Here is a 15,406-nt window from a genome sequence, read left to right as displayed (position 1 = left end):
TTGCTCACCATGATCTCAGCATCCTCCACAGGCATCCTGGCATGCCCACGGCAAGTCCCTCTCCCCTGCCCCCCGGACCATCAGCGAGGCTAAAGACGAGGGCCTGCTCTGCAAAACCCATCAACCGGGGCAAGGCGAGATCGATTGAGGACGATTACTTTGCACAAATGAAATGGCCCATCCTAATAAACCTCCGACCGATCGGAAGGCGGCAGGACCAACACCCTCCCCGGGCACGCCAACTGGACCTGCGGACCCTTCCATCTGCCCGACCCGAGAAGATTCTTCCGGCCTTTCTGGATTCTGGCAACAGCCGGAGGAAAACCACCAGGTTGAAGGCAAAGAGCCCAGATTATCCCAGCGAAGTCTGCTCTGAACTGGCTGGAGAGATCAACCAGCAGAGATCGACCCAACAGTTAAGGTCTACGGAGATTCTCAGTCCAAAGGTCCTTGTTCAAGAGGCAACGGGACTTCCTGGTTTTTCTTGGAAGACGTTTGGCTTCTCGTCTGAAGAAGCTTCTTCAGCTCTGGCTGAAGCCACACTTCAAACCCAAGAATACGGCAGAAGCTCAGGGTGGCTGAGCATAAAACACCCGGGCGCCAACTGTATATGCAGGGAGCCCTTTGCAGATCTGTATATTGGGGAAACAAAACAGCCACCTCGTAACCACGTGGCACGACAGAGGGGAACAAACCCATCAGGACTAGAACCAGTGGTCCGTCTGCATTTGAAAGACAAAAGCCTTTTTTTTTTTTTAAAGACAGCAAAGTCCACATTTTGGTCAGAGAGGATCTCTGCTTTGAAAGAGGGATCAAAGAGGCCATCTATAAAGATTGAACAGCGCTGTCTCAATTGGGGGGGGGGGATATCATCTATCTCCAGTCTACAACACAGTCCTTTCAACAATTCAAAGGTGGCTCCACGCCTTTTGGCAACACTCAGGTGACCCTGAAGACACAGAGAAACCCCCAGGTTGTCTCGAGGACTCTCTCAAAGGATGCAAAGGGCCAGCTGTCTGCAAGGAGTATCAATCCTTCCCTTCCCCACCATCCGGTCAGAGCCAAAGAAGCTTCTTGGATGAGAAGCGAAATGCCTTCAGAGAAAAACCTGAAAGCCCATCTGCCTCTTGCAAAAGCACCTTTGGGCCAATAGTTAAGGGGCCTATTTTGAGATGAGGTCATTTCCTTGCCGAGGAGGTGAGGAGATGGTGTGGCCCTTGCAGATTGCATAATCCGTGTCATTCGCACAATCTTGTTGAGTGTGTTCACTGGGAATGGTCCAATATTCCATCTTGACTTCTTGAGACGCCGTGGAGAGACTGCTGGGCGTTATGATGGGCACCTCTGAATCATGTCTTGGGCAATGCTAAGGGTCAAGAACCTTAGGGTTCTCTCTCTCTCTCTTTGACCCCGAGATCTGAAGTGGGGAATACAGGTAGTCCTCGATTTACGACCACAATTGAGCCCAAAATTTATATTGCTACGTGAGAAGTTTGTTAAGTGAGTTTTGCCCCACTTTATGACTTTTCTTGCCACTGCTGTTAAGAGAATCACTGCAACGGTTAAGTTGGTTACACGGTTATTAAGTGAATCGGGCTTCCCTGTTGACTTTGCTTCGCAAAAAGGGATCGTGTGACCGCCGGGGACACTGCAACCGTCATAAAGATGAACCAGATGCCAACCGTCTGAATTTGGATCATGTGACAGAGGGGCTGCTGCAGCGGTCGTAAGTGTGAAAAATCTACGTCACTTTTTTCAGCGCTGTTGTAATTTCGAACATGAATGGATGTAAGTCGAGGACTACCTGTAGGGGGAGAGCACCAGGAAAACCCACCACTGGGAGATCACAATCCTCTCCGAAACGAGCGTCCAAATTGCTGCCAGAAAAACCACAAGGTTGTGTCCCTGAAATTCACCGATCACAAGAAGCTATTGTTAGAAACACTGACACCAACCTCAGGAGGGACCTGCCCAGCGAGTGCCAAAGATTTCTGAGAGTTCAAGGCGCTGCGTGAAATCTATATTTGAGATCGATAGGCTGGTTAGCCGTTATTTTCCCCTTTGGTTCCATCTTTGAGAATCGTGGCCAAAGCAAATCGGTAACAATCACAAATCGGATAGCTTGAGATTTCGTAAAACAGCCTCTTTGTTGGTATTTGATCTATTCCCAAACCCTTTCATCCTGCGATTCTTTAAACTCGGGCACTTTTAAGACGTGTGGACTTCAACTCCCAGAATTCTCCAGCCAGCGTAGAATTCTGGGAGTTGAAGTCCACCCGTCTTAAAGTGGCCGAGGTTGCGTGACACCGTAAGACCCTGATAATCTTTGAACTCAGTTAAAATGTCCTTGTTTCATAAAAACCACTTTTAGCCCATTTTGGATAATTTACTCAGGTTTGGTAAGCACTGGTCTGTGGACTTCAATTCCCAGAAGTCTTCAACCAGCAAGGCGGCTGCTAAGAATTCTGGGATTTAAACTAGCATTGTCCCCTTTGGGTTTTTTGAGCATTACAATTCTTATATTAATCTATCATGTTTACAGTTGGAAGGACCTTGGGTATCACCAAGTCCAGTTAGGCCCATCCACCAAGTCCAACCATTTCCAACATCAACATCTGCCATCACCAACGTCAACATCTGCCATCACCTACGTCAAACCAACTTCCTCTCAAGTAAAATTCATCACATCCCTATAAAGGAGAATATTTGTAGGTCAGGATTGATGTGAGGGGTCCTTGGTGCTCTCTGAGCTTGCTGGTTTTCTTGCAGATGTTTCATGACCAAACTAGGTAACATCATCAGCATCCCTGCCAGTTGGCCTTCCAACCACCTAAACTCTTCCAGCCCAACTTCTTCCTGAGCTGCAGCCAAAGCTTACTCTATTCTGCCCTGCGTTTGAATGATAGCTTGCTAACTCTGGGGGCCTCCTTCCACCCAATGTCTTCTCTTAAGCTTTCAAGAAGAGACTGGACTGCCGTTTGTCAGAAATATTATCGGGTCTTCTGCTTAGGTGGTGGGTTGGACTAGATGACCTACAAGGTCCCTTCCAACTCTGTTAATCCGTTAAAAGTTGTTTTTTTGTTTTTTGTTTCTGGAGACTGTGCCCACTGCCCTTGACTTACGACCGGAATTGAGCCCAACATTTATGTTGCTAAACGAGACACCTGTTCAGAGTTTTTGTCTCACTTTACAACCTTTCTTGCCACAGCTGTTAAGTGAATCGCTGACATCATTAAGTTTCAAGATTGTTTTCAGGGAATCTGGCTTCCGACGGTCGCCAAAGGGGAATCACATGATCCTGGGACAGTCCGACCGTCATAAAGATAAGCAAATTGACCGGCATCCAAATCTGGATCACATGACCACGAGGAGGCTGCAACGGTCATAAGCGTGAAAAATGGTCGTAAGTCGGGTTTTTTTTCCCCTGGTGCTGTTATAGCTTTGAACTAAAGCTATAATGAATGGTTGCAAATCCAGGGCTACCTGTATACAAAGCAGAGGCCTAGAACTCAGGTAGCAGGCCATACCTGCATCGTTCGAGACCAAGAAAGGGAGCCCGCACACAATCGTTTGTTCCCATCGTCAACGTGTCCCTAAAAATCAGTTGATCATTTAGGACTTTAGAGCAAGGCTCTCCATCCTTGGTCCCTTTAAGACGTGTGGACTTCAACTCCCAGAACTCCCCAGTTGACATCCAGAAGCCATAAAAGGTCCAAGGTTTCCCCACACACACCACACCACTGTAAAACATGAAGGACCACTGATTTGGATGTTAGAAGCTGAGACTCTGGAAAGAGTGCAGAGAAGACAGAAGAGAAGAGAAGAGATGATTAGGGGCCTGGAGACTAAATCATATGAAGAACTGGGTTGAGTTGAAGTCCACGCATCTTAAAGGGACCAAGGATGTAGATCCTTGCTCTAAAATGACCAACTGATCCTCTATTGGGGCCCTGATCCAGTCCTAAAGGAAACCTTCAGCACCGAAGAATCCAAGATCCCCTCAAAAGAGGATCCCCCTTCCTTGTTCCTGCCTAGGAGAATCTCCTCCTGCAGAAGATCCCAGAAGATCTTTTCTACTGACCTCTCTGCTTCTTCGAGCTTTTCCTGGTCACCCACCTTGTTCTCCGCCAAACCCATCACTCCTCAGGGATTCCCTGCCCCGAGTGCACACATGCTCCCCCTCTCCCCATCCACCAAGCAGGCAGGCAGGCAGGCACACAATTGGGCGGACTTCACACAACGCAGCTTACTCAGGTCAACGGCAATGCTAGGGAGAGGCATTCAACCGGGCGCTAAGCTAACCAAGCCCCAGCAGAGAACCGCTTGGTCCTTTAGGACTTCAGAACAGGGCTCTTCAAACTGAACCGCCTTTAAGATTTGTGGGTTTCAACAAACCTGGTTCGTTTTAACCAACGTAGGTGGGGTGTGGCATCATGTGTGGATGCAGCCCGTTTGACTCTTTTATAGGGCAGCAAACCCGAATAATCCAGGTTAAGTTTGTTGTATACGCAGGATTGATGCTTTTTTTGCGCAAACCACTTGCTTTTATTGGGATTTGGGGGGCGGGGGGTTTGTAGGCATCTCATCTCAAAAGCAACAACAGCAGCAGTGACGACGGCAAGACTGTGCAAGGGTGGGAGGGGTTGTTTACTCTCCCAAAACATGGAGAGAGGGTTGATTCACCAGTCCCTTCCCCTCCGATGCCAGGGCTTTGGGAAAAGGGCTCCCTTGTGTGGGCAGGACCTGGCGTTTCTCTCCGAATTAATTGAGGCTCGCCCGCCCTCTTAAACAGGGATGGGGAAGCTTGGCTCTTTTATGGCTTGTGGACTTCAAATCCCAGAACTCCCCAGTTGACGTCCAGAAGCCATTAAAAAAGGGCCAAGGTTTCCCCACACACCACACCACTGTAAAATGTGAAGGAGCCGCTGATTTAGGCGTTAGGTGTGGAGACTCTGGAAAGAGTGCAGAGAAGAGAGAAGAGAAAGGAGAGGAGAGGAGAGAAGAGAAGAGAAGAGAAACGAAGATAATTAGGGGCCTGAAGGCTAAAACGTACGAAGAACGGTTGCGGAAGAACTGGGGATGTCTAGTTTAATGAAAAGAAGGACTAGGGGGGTGACGTGATGGCCATTTTCCAATATCTCAAGCTTGCCCCAAAAAGTGGGGGTCCACCTGTCCTCCAAAACACCTGAAGGCAGAAGAAGAAGCAATGGATGGAAACTAATCAAGGAGAGGAGCAACCTGGAACTAAGGAGGAATTTCCTGACTGAACAATTAACCAGTGGAACGACTGGCCACCAGAAGTTGAGGCTGCTCCAATGCTGAGTTTTTTTTAAAGAAGATATTAAACAATGATTTGTCTGAAACGATACTGGGTTTCCTGCCTGAGCAGGGGGTTGGACTAGAAGACCTCTGGGGTCCCTTCCAACTCTGTTCTTCTGTTCTCGGTTGGCGAGGGGGATAAGGGAACATCTCCTCTTTGGAACTGGCCTGTGGGTCTCCTCTCCCCTCGTAAGCCAGCTTTGGGCCGGGAGATGTGGCCCCTGCAGCCATTTTGAGAGAAGCAGCAGCGTCCTCTTGCCCCAGCCGCTCGGCTTCCTTGAGAGCCCCCCAAAGACCGGAGCTGCCCATCAGCATGAAGGAGAAGCGCCAAGGCCAAGGTCAGGCTGGGAACTCCACCATCCCACCTCATCTTGGAAGGCTGAGGAGGACCTTCCTAGCTAAAAATACCCACGCGACTCCCCCTCCCCGATTTCCTCAACCGGATCTTCTGCCCGGCCCTGAATTTCACCCTCCCTTCCCCCCACCAAAAAAGCCTCCACAACCACAAACTCCCAGACCCAGAAATCAGGTCGGCCAAGCTCCTTCGCCAACGGCTACAGCTCCTCCTGGGGCCGCCCAGCTGGGGATGATGCCACCCTGTCTCTGCCCTCCTCCTCCTCCGCCAAGGCCCGCTTGTCCATTGTGCTAGAGACCTGCCTGGCTTTGATGATGCTCTCCCAGAGAGACTCCACAAAAACGGCGGGTGCTGGGATTACCGGGCCCGGCCACGCCAAGCCAGAATTAATCCGGTCATTTGCATCCCTTTCGCCCCTTCCGACATGCTCCAGCAGCCTTCCCTTTTCAAAAGAGGGGGGGAAAAAACACCGAAACGCCTAACCGGACACGCAGAGTTAAAATAATAAAAATAATAATAATCCCACCCTCTTTTGACCTTCACTCCCTCCGGCTTCAGGGCGGCGCACATGCACAGATGCTGCTGGGAGACCCCAGGCTCACTGACCTCCTGGGTGGGCCGCGAGGCCTTCCGCCTTGCGCATTTCCACCGCCATCCGTTGTCCGTTGCAACACACACACACACACACACATACACACACACCCGTTAGGTACTACGAACACATCTCGGTGCCTTCCCTCCCTCCCGCCTTCCTGTCGTGCCATCCAATTCACTCCCTTCTTCCTCCCTGAAATCCATATTGGAATCAACCCAACGCCACCCAGACCGGCCCTCCATCAAAAGCGAAACCGAGGCAGGGCCAGGCGGGCACATAACCCCTGCCACGGTCGAAGGAAGGGTCTCCGTCATCCAGCAGGACGTAGATTTTTCTCAAAGGCGGTTTTTAATTTTGAAAGGCAATTGGACTGGTTTTTATTTTTAATTTTTTGATGGGGAGGAAGAAGAAACTGTTTTGGCTTCCTATCCTAGAAGCTGATGAAGCTACAATGGATGAAGCTTCCGGGATGGGGAGCAAACATTTTCTTCTCCCCCCCAAAATAAAAATCAGCCCAGTTGCTTTTCAAATTAGAAACCATTTTCGATAAGCAGAATTCAGCCTCCTCGCCTTCTTCACCCCTTTGATGCAGCCTGCCTGGGACGGCCGCCCAAGTGGGAATCCCTCCATTTCTGGCCTGTTTTTTCTCCCTCTTCCTTCCTCAAATCAATCAATCAATCAGAATAGAGCTGGAAGGGACCTTAGAGGTCTTCTAGTCCAGCCCCCTGCTCAAGCAGGAGACCTTGTCCCAGTTCAGACAAATGGTTATCCAGCCTCTTCTTAAAAACCTCCTGGGATGGAACACCTACAACTCCTGGTGGCGAGTTGTTCCACTGGTTCATTGTCCTCCCTGCTAGGAAGTTTCTCCTTGTTTCTCTCCTGGATTCGTTTCCACCATCCATTGTTTCTTGTCCTGACCTCTGGTGCTCTGGAGGATAATTTCACCTCCTCTTCTTCGTGGCAGCCCCTCAAATACGGGAACGCTGCTATCCTGTCACCCCTTCTTTTCTCCAACTGGCCATACCCCAAACCTGCAACTGTTCTTCCTGTGTTTTAGTCTGCAGCAGGCCTGAATAGCGACGGTCTCTCTTGGCTATTCAGGCCGCCTCTCCGAGCCTTATTTATTTCCGACCTCTCTGCTCAGAGCATAATCATCCAAGCAGGACATTTTCCTCCGGGATCCCGAAGCTCTCTCTCAGCCCTATTTATTGCTTTCTGCCCTAACGCTGCAGTTCCCCCCCCCTCCCCCGGCAGCATCTCCAAATGTTAATGGCCTGGCGAGGGTGGTGTCAGCGCTGACTCCCTGCCTTGCCTGGGCAGCCACGCGTTTCGTGGTGGGCGCCTCTACAGCCCGGATCATCATTCGAAGCCATAAAAGAGACCCAGATGCAATCACGATGTAATCATCATCATCATCATGATAAGAAGGAATCTATTCTTAGCACGGGGGGAAGGAACAGACACTCAAAAGCACTTGAAACCTCGCGGAATTGAAGTTGCCCTTCACAGAAGGGTCAGGGAAGGAAAGGAGGGAGTGAGAGAGGGAGTGGAAGGAAAGAAGGAAGGAAGGAAGGAGAAAGTGGAGGAATAATAATTAGGAGATACAAATAAACTGACTGTTAATTGTCCTATTTGGGAGAAGGAAGAGGAGGGGGAAGAAAAGGAAGAGGAGGAAGAAAAGAAGGAAGGGGGAGGAGGAGGAGGAAGAGGAGGAGGAATAACGAGTGAGATTCTACACTTGATAGCCAAAAGGCCGAGAAGAATGAGTAAAAACACATAAACTGACTATTAATTGTCCTATTGGGGAGAAGGAGGAGGAGATGAAGAAAAGGAAGAGAAGGAAGAAAAGGAGGGAGGGAGGGATTGCTATTTTCCAGATTCTTATTTTTTTAGACAGCATGAGAATTAAAATCCGCACTTCAAAGCCAATCCTTTTCAAAGCGTTTTTGCCCCCCCCCCAATTCTGAATAGCAGCAAATAAAACCAGTGCACTCCCCCCCCCACCAAAGATCCTTCGCTGGCACAGTCCCACCTTCCTTGCCCAGAAATCACCCTGTCCCTTTCGCATCCTTGTTTTTGTTCGCATTTCCACAGCCTTCCCTTCTCCGTTTCCTCTGCTGCTGATGGTGGTGGTGCAGAGGGGAGGGCGAGAGAAAGAAGGGACTGGCAGGATTTCCACAGTCCCTCTGGATGCAAAATTTATATCTATATAAATTTCTTCCTCTCCCTTCGCTTCCTAAGCAGACAAGCCGACTCCATTTTGACATCGCCAGCTGTGATGGGCTGAGGTGGACCCAGAGCTGGGGAAATGAGGGGGGGGGGGAAGAGGTGTGTGTGTGTGTGTTGGGGGGTCCTCTTTTGTGTGCATCCACACATCCACACCCCTTTCGAGGCAGGAAAGGCAGAAGGTGGAGGCCGAGATGCTGTCCCTGGGGAAGGAAGGGAAGGGCCCGATTCACCCAGAGCCTCCCAGGGCTGATGCTGAAGCCCAAGCCAGAGGGGGAAAAAATCCTCTTTGGACCCAAGCAAGAGGCAGCCTCTGGTCCTGGAGGGGGCAAATTGTGTGTGGGGGTGGGTGGGTGGGGGGTCGGGGCATGGAGGAGGGGAGGGGAAACAAAACCAGATATTGGAGGCTGGGAGAAGAAAACCCCCTCCCCAAAGGAGGGGGGGAGAAAGAAAAGAGAAAGGAAATGAAGGGGTGGGGGAAAAGGGGAGGTGAAAAATTGTGGGTGGGGGGAGGAAAAATAGATCTAAGGGGCTTTGATGCCCCAATAGAGAAAGGGAGACAGGTCCTCCCCCCCCCTTTTAAGAGATTTTTGGGGGAAGATTCAAAGGCGGGGGGGGGGGGCTTTTTTGCAAGATATACTTGGGATGTCAGGGGACTCTATTTAGGGAAAGGCCTCCCCAAGGATGGGGCAGGGTCTTTTCAGGAGCCGGGGGTCCCTATCTGAATTCCCAGAGATCCCCCCCCACACACACAAACACCTCAGCCCGGGGAAGGGGTTCATTCTCGCCGGCTGGGAACGGGAAAGGGTCTTCTCTTCCCCGTTGATTTCCTCCATCCCCCTCCCCGCCGCCTCAAGAATGGACCCCGTCCGAGCCCCCCCCCAACGCCCCCGCAACCTGCTCGACGCCCTCCCCCCCTCCCCGGACTGACCTCCCGTGTTGCTCCTCTTGGTGCTGATGGCTTCGGTGGGGGTCTCCAAGGGCCTTTTCCTGGAGTCGGGGGGATCCGAATCCATGGGGGGTTGCGGGGCGGCTTGGGGGGGCTGCTGAGGCTGGGGCCCCCCTGGCGGCTGCGACGGCGGCGGCTGGGACAGCGAGGGCGGCGGCGGCTGCGGCGGCTGCTGGGGGGCCGAAGGAAAGAGCCCGTTCTGATGGACCGATCCACCTGCCAGCATTTTCAAGCCGAGGGCGCGGAGGACTCCCCCCCCGCCGTACCCGGGAGACTCCAGCAGGGGGAGGGGGGCGTTGGGGGGGGGGGCGAAGATGCTCAGCTTTTAGGGAGGGGTGGGAGAAGGAGGAGGGAGGTGTGTCCAGCCGAGGAAGAGCGGAGACATCCAGGTGCGACGGAGCCGAGCAGGCAAACGGACCGGCCCAGACGGGAATTGAGTGGGTGGGCTCCCCAGAGCGCCCCACTCCTCCTTTCCTCGCTCCGTCTTTCTCTCTCTCTTTACCCGCCTCCTCCTCCTCCTCCTAGGAAAAGCGGGGTCTGGGGGCCCTGGAGATTGAGCCCCCCACCCGCAAAGGAAGGGAGGCGCAGCCAAGGAGGAGGAGAAGCACGCCCACCCACCCACCCACCCTCCCGCCCCGGGGGTCCCCCCTGCCCTCCTCTTCAGGTACTTAGCGAGGGGAAACGGGGATGGGGAGTCGATTTAGGGGGCGACGACGGGGGAGCTGCGGAGGGGAGAGGAAGCGGGAGGGTGGGTGGGTGGGGGGCGAGGGGGGGGCAAAACCCACCGAAGCGCGTTGGGCAAGAGCGAGCAAGCGCGAGAGGAGGGCAGCAGCGGCTCCGCTTTCCCCGCATCTCGCTCTTGCAGCCGGCGGGGAGGGGGAGGGAGAGGGAGGGGGCGTCGGAGGGAGCAGCCCAGCCCCTGACGTGGAAGCAGAGACCCACCCCCCACCCCCCCACCCCGTCCCCCCCACCCCACGCCCAGCAGATTGGTTGCCAGGAGCTGGCAAGTGAAAGGAGGGGGGCGGTGGAGTGGCACGGAACGAGAGAGAGAGAGAGAGAAGCGCTATTCTTCCCGGGAGGGGGACGCAGCTGGGCGGGAGGGGAGGGGGGAGGACAGGAACGGCAGCTGCCGGGGGTGGGGTGGAGTGGAGGGCAGAGGCAATGGGGAAAGGAAAAGGCGGCGCTGGGGGGGGGGAGAAGCTGCTCGCCTGTCCTCCAGGGTGCTGTCCATTCATCCATCCCTCTTTCCTTCTTTCTTTCTTTCTTTCTTCTCCCCCGTCCTTTCCTCTCGTGCTGGGCCACACGATGCCTCCTCTCCCCCCCCCCATCCTCCCGGCCTACCTCTCAGGGCTGTTAGGAGGCTAAAGGGGCTGCGGAGGTAGGATGGGCTCCCAGCACCAATGGGGAAACATCTGGCAGAGCCTGACAAGGCCACCCAGGGGGGTTCTCACCTTTAGGGGGCTGTTCCAGAGAGGGCACCCCCTAATTTTCCCTGCGCATGAGAGGCCCAGATTGTTCCCAGGAGCCACCGTTTCCTTTGAAATACACCGCAGGGGAAACTGAGGAAGGCGCCTCTGGCTGCTTCCCAGCCCCCCCTCCCTGACCTGTCTTTGTCCGAGGGACACAACATTAATTTTGTCCCGCCTGGGTTATGAAAGCACCTGTTCCCTGCGCATGGTGTCCCACCTGGACTCACAAAAGAGACACAAACCTCACAAAAGACCTTAAGACACAGTCCCATTGGGGGTTCACCCCTCCACTCTCCTCCAACACGAAGATAGGGAGTTCCCGACTTACAACCATCCGTTTAGTGACGATCAAAGTTATAACAGCATGGAAAAATGTGACTCGGCACCAATTTTCACACTTAACGTCCGTTACGCCCTCCCCAGTGGTGATCAAAACTCAGACGCCTGGCAACTGACTCACATTTATGACGGCCGCAGGGTCCCGGGAATGAACACCCGTGTTAGTAACTGAACAACTGCAGGAAATCGCTTCACAACCATGGCCAGGAGAAGTCACAAAATGGGACTGAGCTCGCTTAACAACTATCTCACTTAGCAATGGAAATGTTGGGCTCAATTGCGGTCGTAAGTCAAGGACTGTCTTCTCTCTCTCTTATCAGCCGTGGAAAGCAGAGGTTTGTGATGTTGGAGATTTATAGCCTGGGCTGCCCACCCATTTCCCTCTCTCTCCCCCCCTCCCTCCCCCTCCCTCTCCTTTTACTTGCTCCACAGATCCAACCTCACACATAAGCATAAAAATAAATGAACTGCTTTTTTTTTTAAGGAGCTCAGCAACTTGTCCAGCAGAGCCTGAAATGGGAATGCTGAAGTCCTTTGCAAATCCTGGCTTGTGATCCATTTGGCCCCAATCTTGCTCTACGGCTAGAATATAATAATATCCCCAGCTGTGCTTTCAGCATCCATCTCTCATCAAACCTGGGGAGGAGGTTGTTGTTGTTATTATTATTGTTATTATTATTAATAATTATTATTAAATTCCTTTTCATCTTTGTCCATGGCCCCTTTGCACACAAAGCCTTCAGGGATGTGTCTTAGCAAGCCGTTCTTTGCCGAACCAGCGGTTATCGCCAATGTAATAAACCAGGTCTGGGTGAAGGGAGGCAGCACCCAAAGTTTCAATTCAGATGCTCTGGATTCTCTGCAGGCCTTTGACGGGGTACAAGAGGCTTCGGAGGGATGCCCCTTCCTTGACAGGGGCTTCGATCTCCAGACTTCTGGAGATCTGTTTCCGCAGATTCTCTAATGGACAATGGGAGGGAGGAAGGGAGGGAGGGAAGATAAATTGAGAAGGGAGGAAGGAAGAAGGAAGGAAGGAAGGACAAACTGAGAAGGGAGGAAGGAAAGTAGGAAGGGAGGATAAATGGACAAGGAAGGAAGAAGGAAAGAAAGGGAGGAAGTAAGGAGAAATTGAGAAGGGAGGAAGGAAGAAGGAAGGAAGGAAGGAAGGAAGGACAAACAGAGAAGGGAGGATAAATGGACAAGGAAGGAAGAAGGAAAGAAGGGAGGAAGGAAGGAGAAATTGAGAAGGGAGGAAGGAAAGAAGGAAGGAAGGAGAAACTGAGAAGGGAGGAAGGAAAGAAGGAAGGGAGGAAAGGAGAAACTGAGAATGGAGGAAGGAAAATAGGGAAGGGAGGAAAAGAAATAAGATAGGAGAGAAAGGGAAGGAGGGAGGGAGGGGAAAGAGAAAGAAAAGAGGAAGAGAAATGAAGGAGAGAAAGGAAGAGGAAGGGAGGGAGGGAAAAAAGGAAGAAAGGAAGTCATGAAGACAGAAAGGAAGGAAAAGAGGGAATGGAAGAAGAGAAAAGGAGAGAAAAGAAGGGGGAAGGAAGGAAGGAAGAAGGAAGGAAAAAGGAAGAAAGAAAGATCCACATACCGAGAGCAGCATTGAACACCCCCCCCCAACCATTTGCAGCCCTGGGCAGAGAGAAGCCGGGCAGCCTCCCTTTCAGGCCCTCTTTGCTTCTCAAGTGAATGGGGCCGGGGGGGGGGGGGGAGCCTTGAGCAGATGGGCTTTTCATCCTGGCAGTCTTTGGCTGGCTCAATAGCAAGAGGGGGGGGGCAGCAAGTCAGGGGAGAACAGCTCCTGAATGTTAAGCGGCCGGCCATTGTCTCGGCCGGCCCATCTGTCTGTCCTTTCCTGCTTGCCTATTGTCCGCGGCTGACACATCTGGACTCTGGGCAGCCTGGACGCGCCCCCCCACCCCGCTCCACAAACTCCCCAGAGACCCCCACCCCTGGCCCTGCTGTCTGATCCCGGGCAAAGGAAGCTGAGCTCCCATGGAAGACCCCCCCCACCCTCCAAGGGGGACCACCACCACATCCTTCCTCCTCCCCACCCCATTCCCTGATGGGGGCTGAGGGATCCACCCAGGGGATCCACCCTTCCTTTCTATCCACCTGGCCCCCTCCAAGACTTGCTGGAGAATTGATTTTTTTTTTTTTTGCTCAAAAGGAAAAGAAAAGACAACACAAACTTCCGCACTTTGGTTGTGCAATTTCACACAGCCACAGAGCAGAGGGGGGAGGTAGGAAAACATGGTTGGGGGGGGGACTTGGCAAATGCTTTTGAAATTTCAATAGTTGTACACAAACTTGGGCCTAAAATGTGGTCTGTCTCAACGCCTAAAACTAAGTAAAGAGGCTCCAACCTAAAGAAATTGTACATTTATTCACTGAGCAAAATGATCCAGGACCTTGTCAGATTTCCAGATTGTTCCTAACAGCTTACAACGGCTCTTTCAGTGACCATTGAAAATAGTGACCGGTGACCATTTTTCACACTTATGACTATTGCGCCCTCCCTATGGCCTGACTAGGTGGCTCAGTGGCTAAGACGCTGAGCTGGTCGGCAGTTCAGCAGTTCGACTCCCTAGTGCAGGTCTCCTGCGGGAGCAAGCGGTTGGAATAGATGACCTCCATGGTCCCTTCCAACTCGGTTACTTTTTACTGTTTTATATGATTGAAATGCAGATGCTGGGCAACTGGTTCGTAGTTATGATGCTTGCAGCGTTCCGGGGTCACATGATCCATTTTTGCGACTTTCTGGCAAGCAAAGACAATGGGGAAGCCAGATTCACTTAACAACCGTGATACTAATTTGACGGCTGCAGTGATTCGCTTAACAAATGTGGCAAGGAAGGCTGTAAAATAGAGCAAAATTCTGGGGTCAACTGTGGTCTTAAGTCAATAACTACCTCTATGCATCTATCTGTCCTTCCTTCCATCCATCCATCTTTAATAGATAATAAGCAAAATTAAGTTGAACACAAAGTTAAAATGCATTTGTTAAAACATGACCGTCTATGAGTGAGGAGCACCTTAAATACAGATACTAATCCAGTGTTTCTCAAACTTGGTAACTTGAAGCTGTGTGAACTTCAACTCCCAGAATTCCCGAGCAGAATTCTGGGAGTTGAAGTCGACAAAGCGTCCAGTTGTCATGGTTGAAAAAAAAAAGGGGGGCTCTATATAGTCAATTTAAGAACATCTGAAATGACAAAACCGGGATCGCAGCCTAGAATGGAGTCGGTTTGCACGCTAGTCTGCTCCAGCACTGCCACCTGCTGGTCGTTTGCCCAACGACAGGCCAATGGATTTCTGTTTTATTTCGTTTAATTATTTATTTTAGCATCTTCCCAGGATCCCCAAAGACGGGGAGATGGGGACCAAAGAAGACCGGCTTGGTCCTTTGGCTGAAGATCAACTAGAGGAGATTAAAGGGAACTTGGATTCCCATCAGCAGAGAGACTCAGTCTGCAAAAGCAAATGACAACCCCCCCCCACCCCCCTAGAACTAGGGGGAGGGGGTGCCTTTTTTGTCCCACTGGGAAGGGGGGGGAGGAGAGGTGGCCAAGAGGACCCCCACTTGGGGCTTGTGACCCAGAGTGCTGCTCGTGCTCCAAATTGGCGACGGCAGCAGCAGGCTTTGGGGCTGGCCGGAGGAGGCAAGGGGGGGGGGCAGGCAGCAGGCCACGGTTGCTATGGAAACCGCTCGCTGCCCCCGTGGCCTGCTGGGAGTGCGGCTAAGCAGTGAGCATGCCCGAGGAGGAGGAGGAGGAGGAGGAGGAGGAAGAGGAGGAGAAGAGAGGGAGGGAGGAAGGCGAGAGAAAGAGAGAGGCTGGCATCAGATGGAGCCGGGCAGCCTTGAGTGGACATTCATGGAGAGCTGGGAGGCCTGAAGGAGAGAGCAGCCCCCAGGGAGCCTCCGGTGAAGCAGAGGGACCCAGGCTGCCCCACTCCCACTGCTTTCTTCTTGGGAGGGGGGGGTCCCCTGTGCCAGCCTGCAGGCTGCCAGGCTCCTGCCAGCGATGCCTGAAGGAGCGTTCCACTTGCTCCCTGGAGCAGCAGAACCAGCCTCAGCTGCTGCTCCCTCACCTGTCACTGCCAGCCCCACAGCCCCCAGGTAAGACCCCTGGCAGTGCCCACCATCCTCA

At 52.4% G+C, this 15,406-nt stretch overlaps 1 protein-coding gene across 1 annotated transcript in view; it reads right to left on the bottom strand.

The window, feature by feature from the left end:
• Positions 1-10,310, bottom strand: part of NOVA2 (NOVA alternative splicing regulator 2) — a 33,901-nt gene extending 23,591 nt beyond the window's left edge. The window contains exon 1 of the mRNA XM_032227341.1: positions 9,427-10,310. Within this exon, the coding sequence (XP_032083232.1) occupies positions 9,427-9,670 (244 nt within the window). The 5' untranslated portion in view covers positions 9,671-10,310. The remainder of the gene's footprint in view (positions 1-9,426) is intronic.
• Positions 10,311-15,406: the final 5,096 nt, after the last annotated feature.

The sequence above is a fragment of the Thamnophis elegans genome, chromosome 12 (genome assembly GCF_009769535.1).
Source record: "Thamnophis elegans isolate rThaEle1 chromosome 12, rThaEle1.pri, whole genome shotgun sequence".
NCBI classification, from domain to species: domain Eukaryota; kingdom Metazoa; phylum Chordata; class Lepidosauria; order Squamata; family Colubridae; genus Thamnophis; species Thamnophis elegans.
The sequence above is the reverse complement of the archived record's forward strand: the minus strand, read 5'-3'. Positions and strand labels throughout refer to the sequence as shown.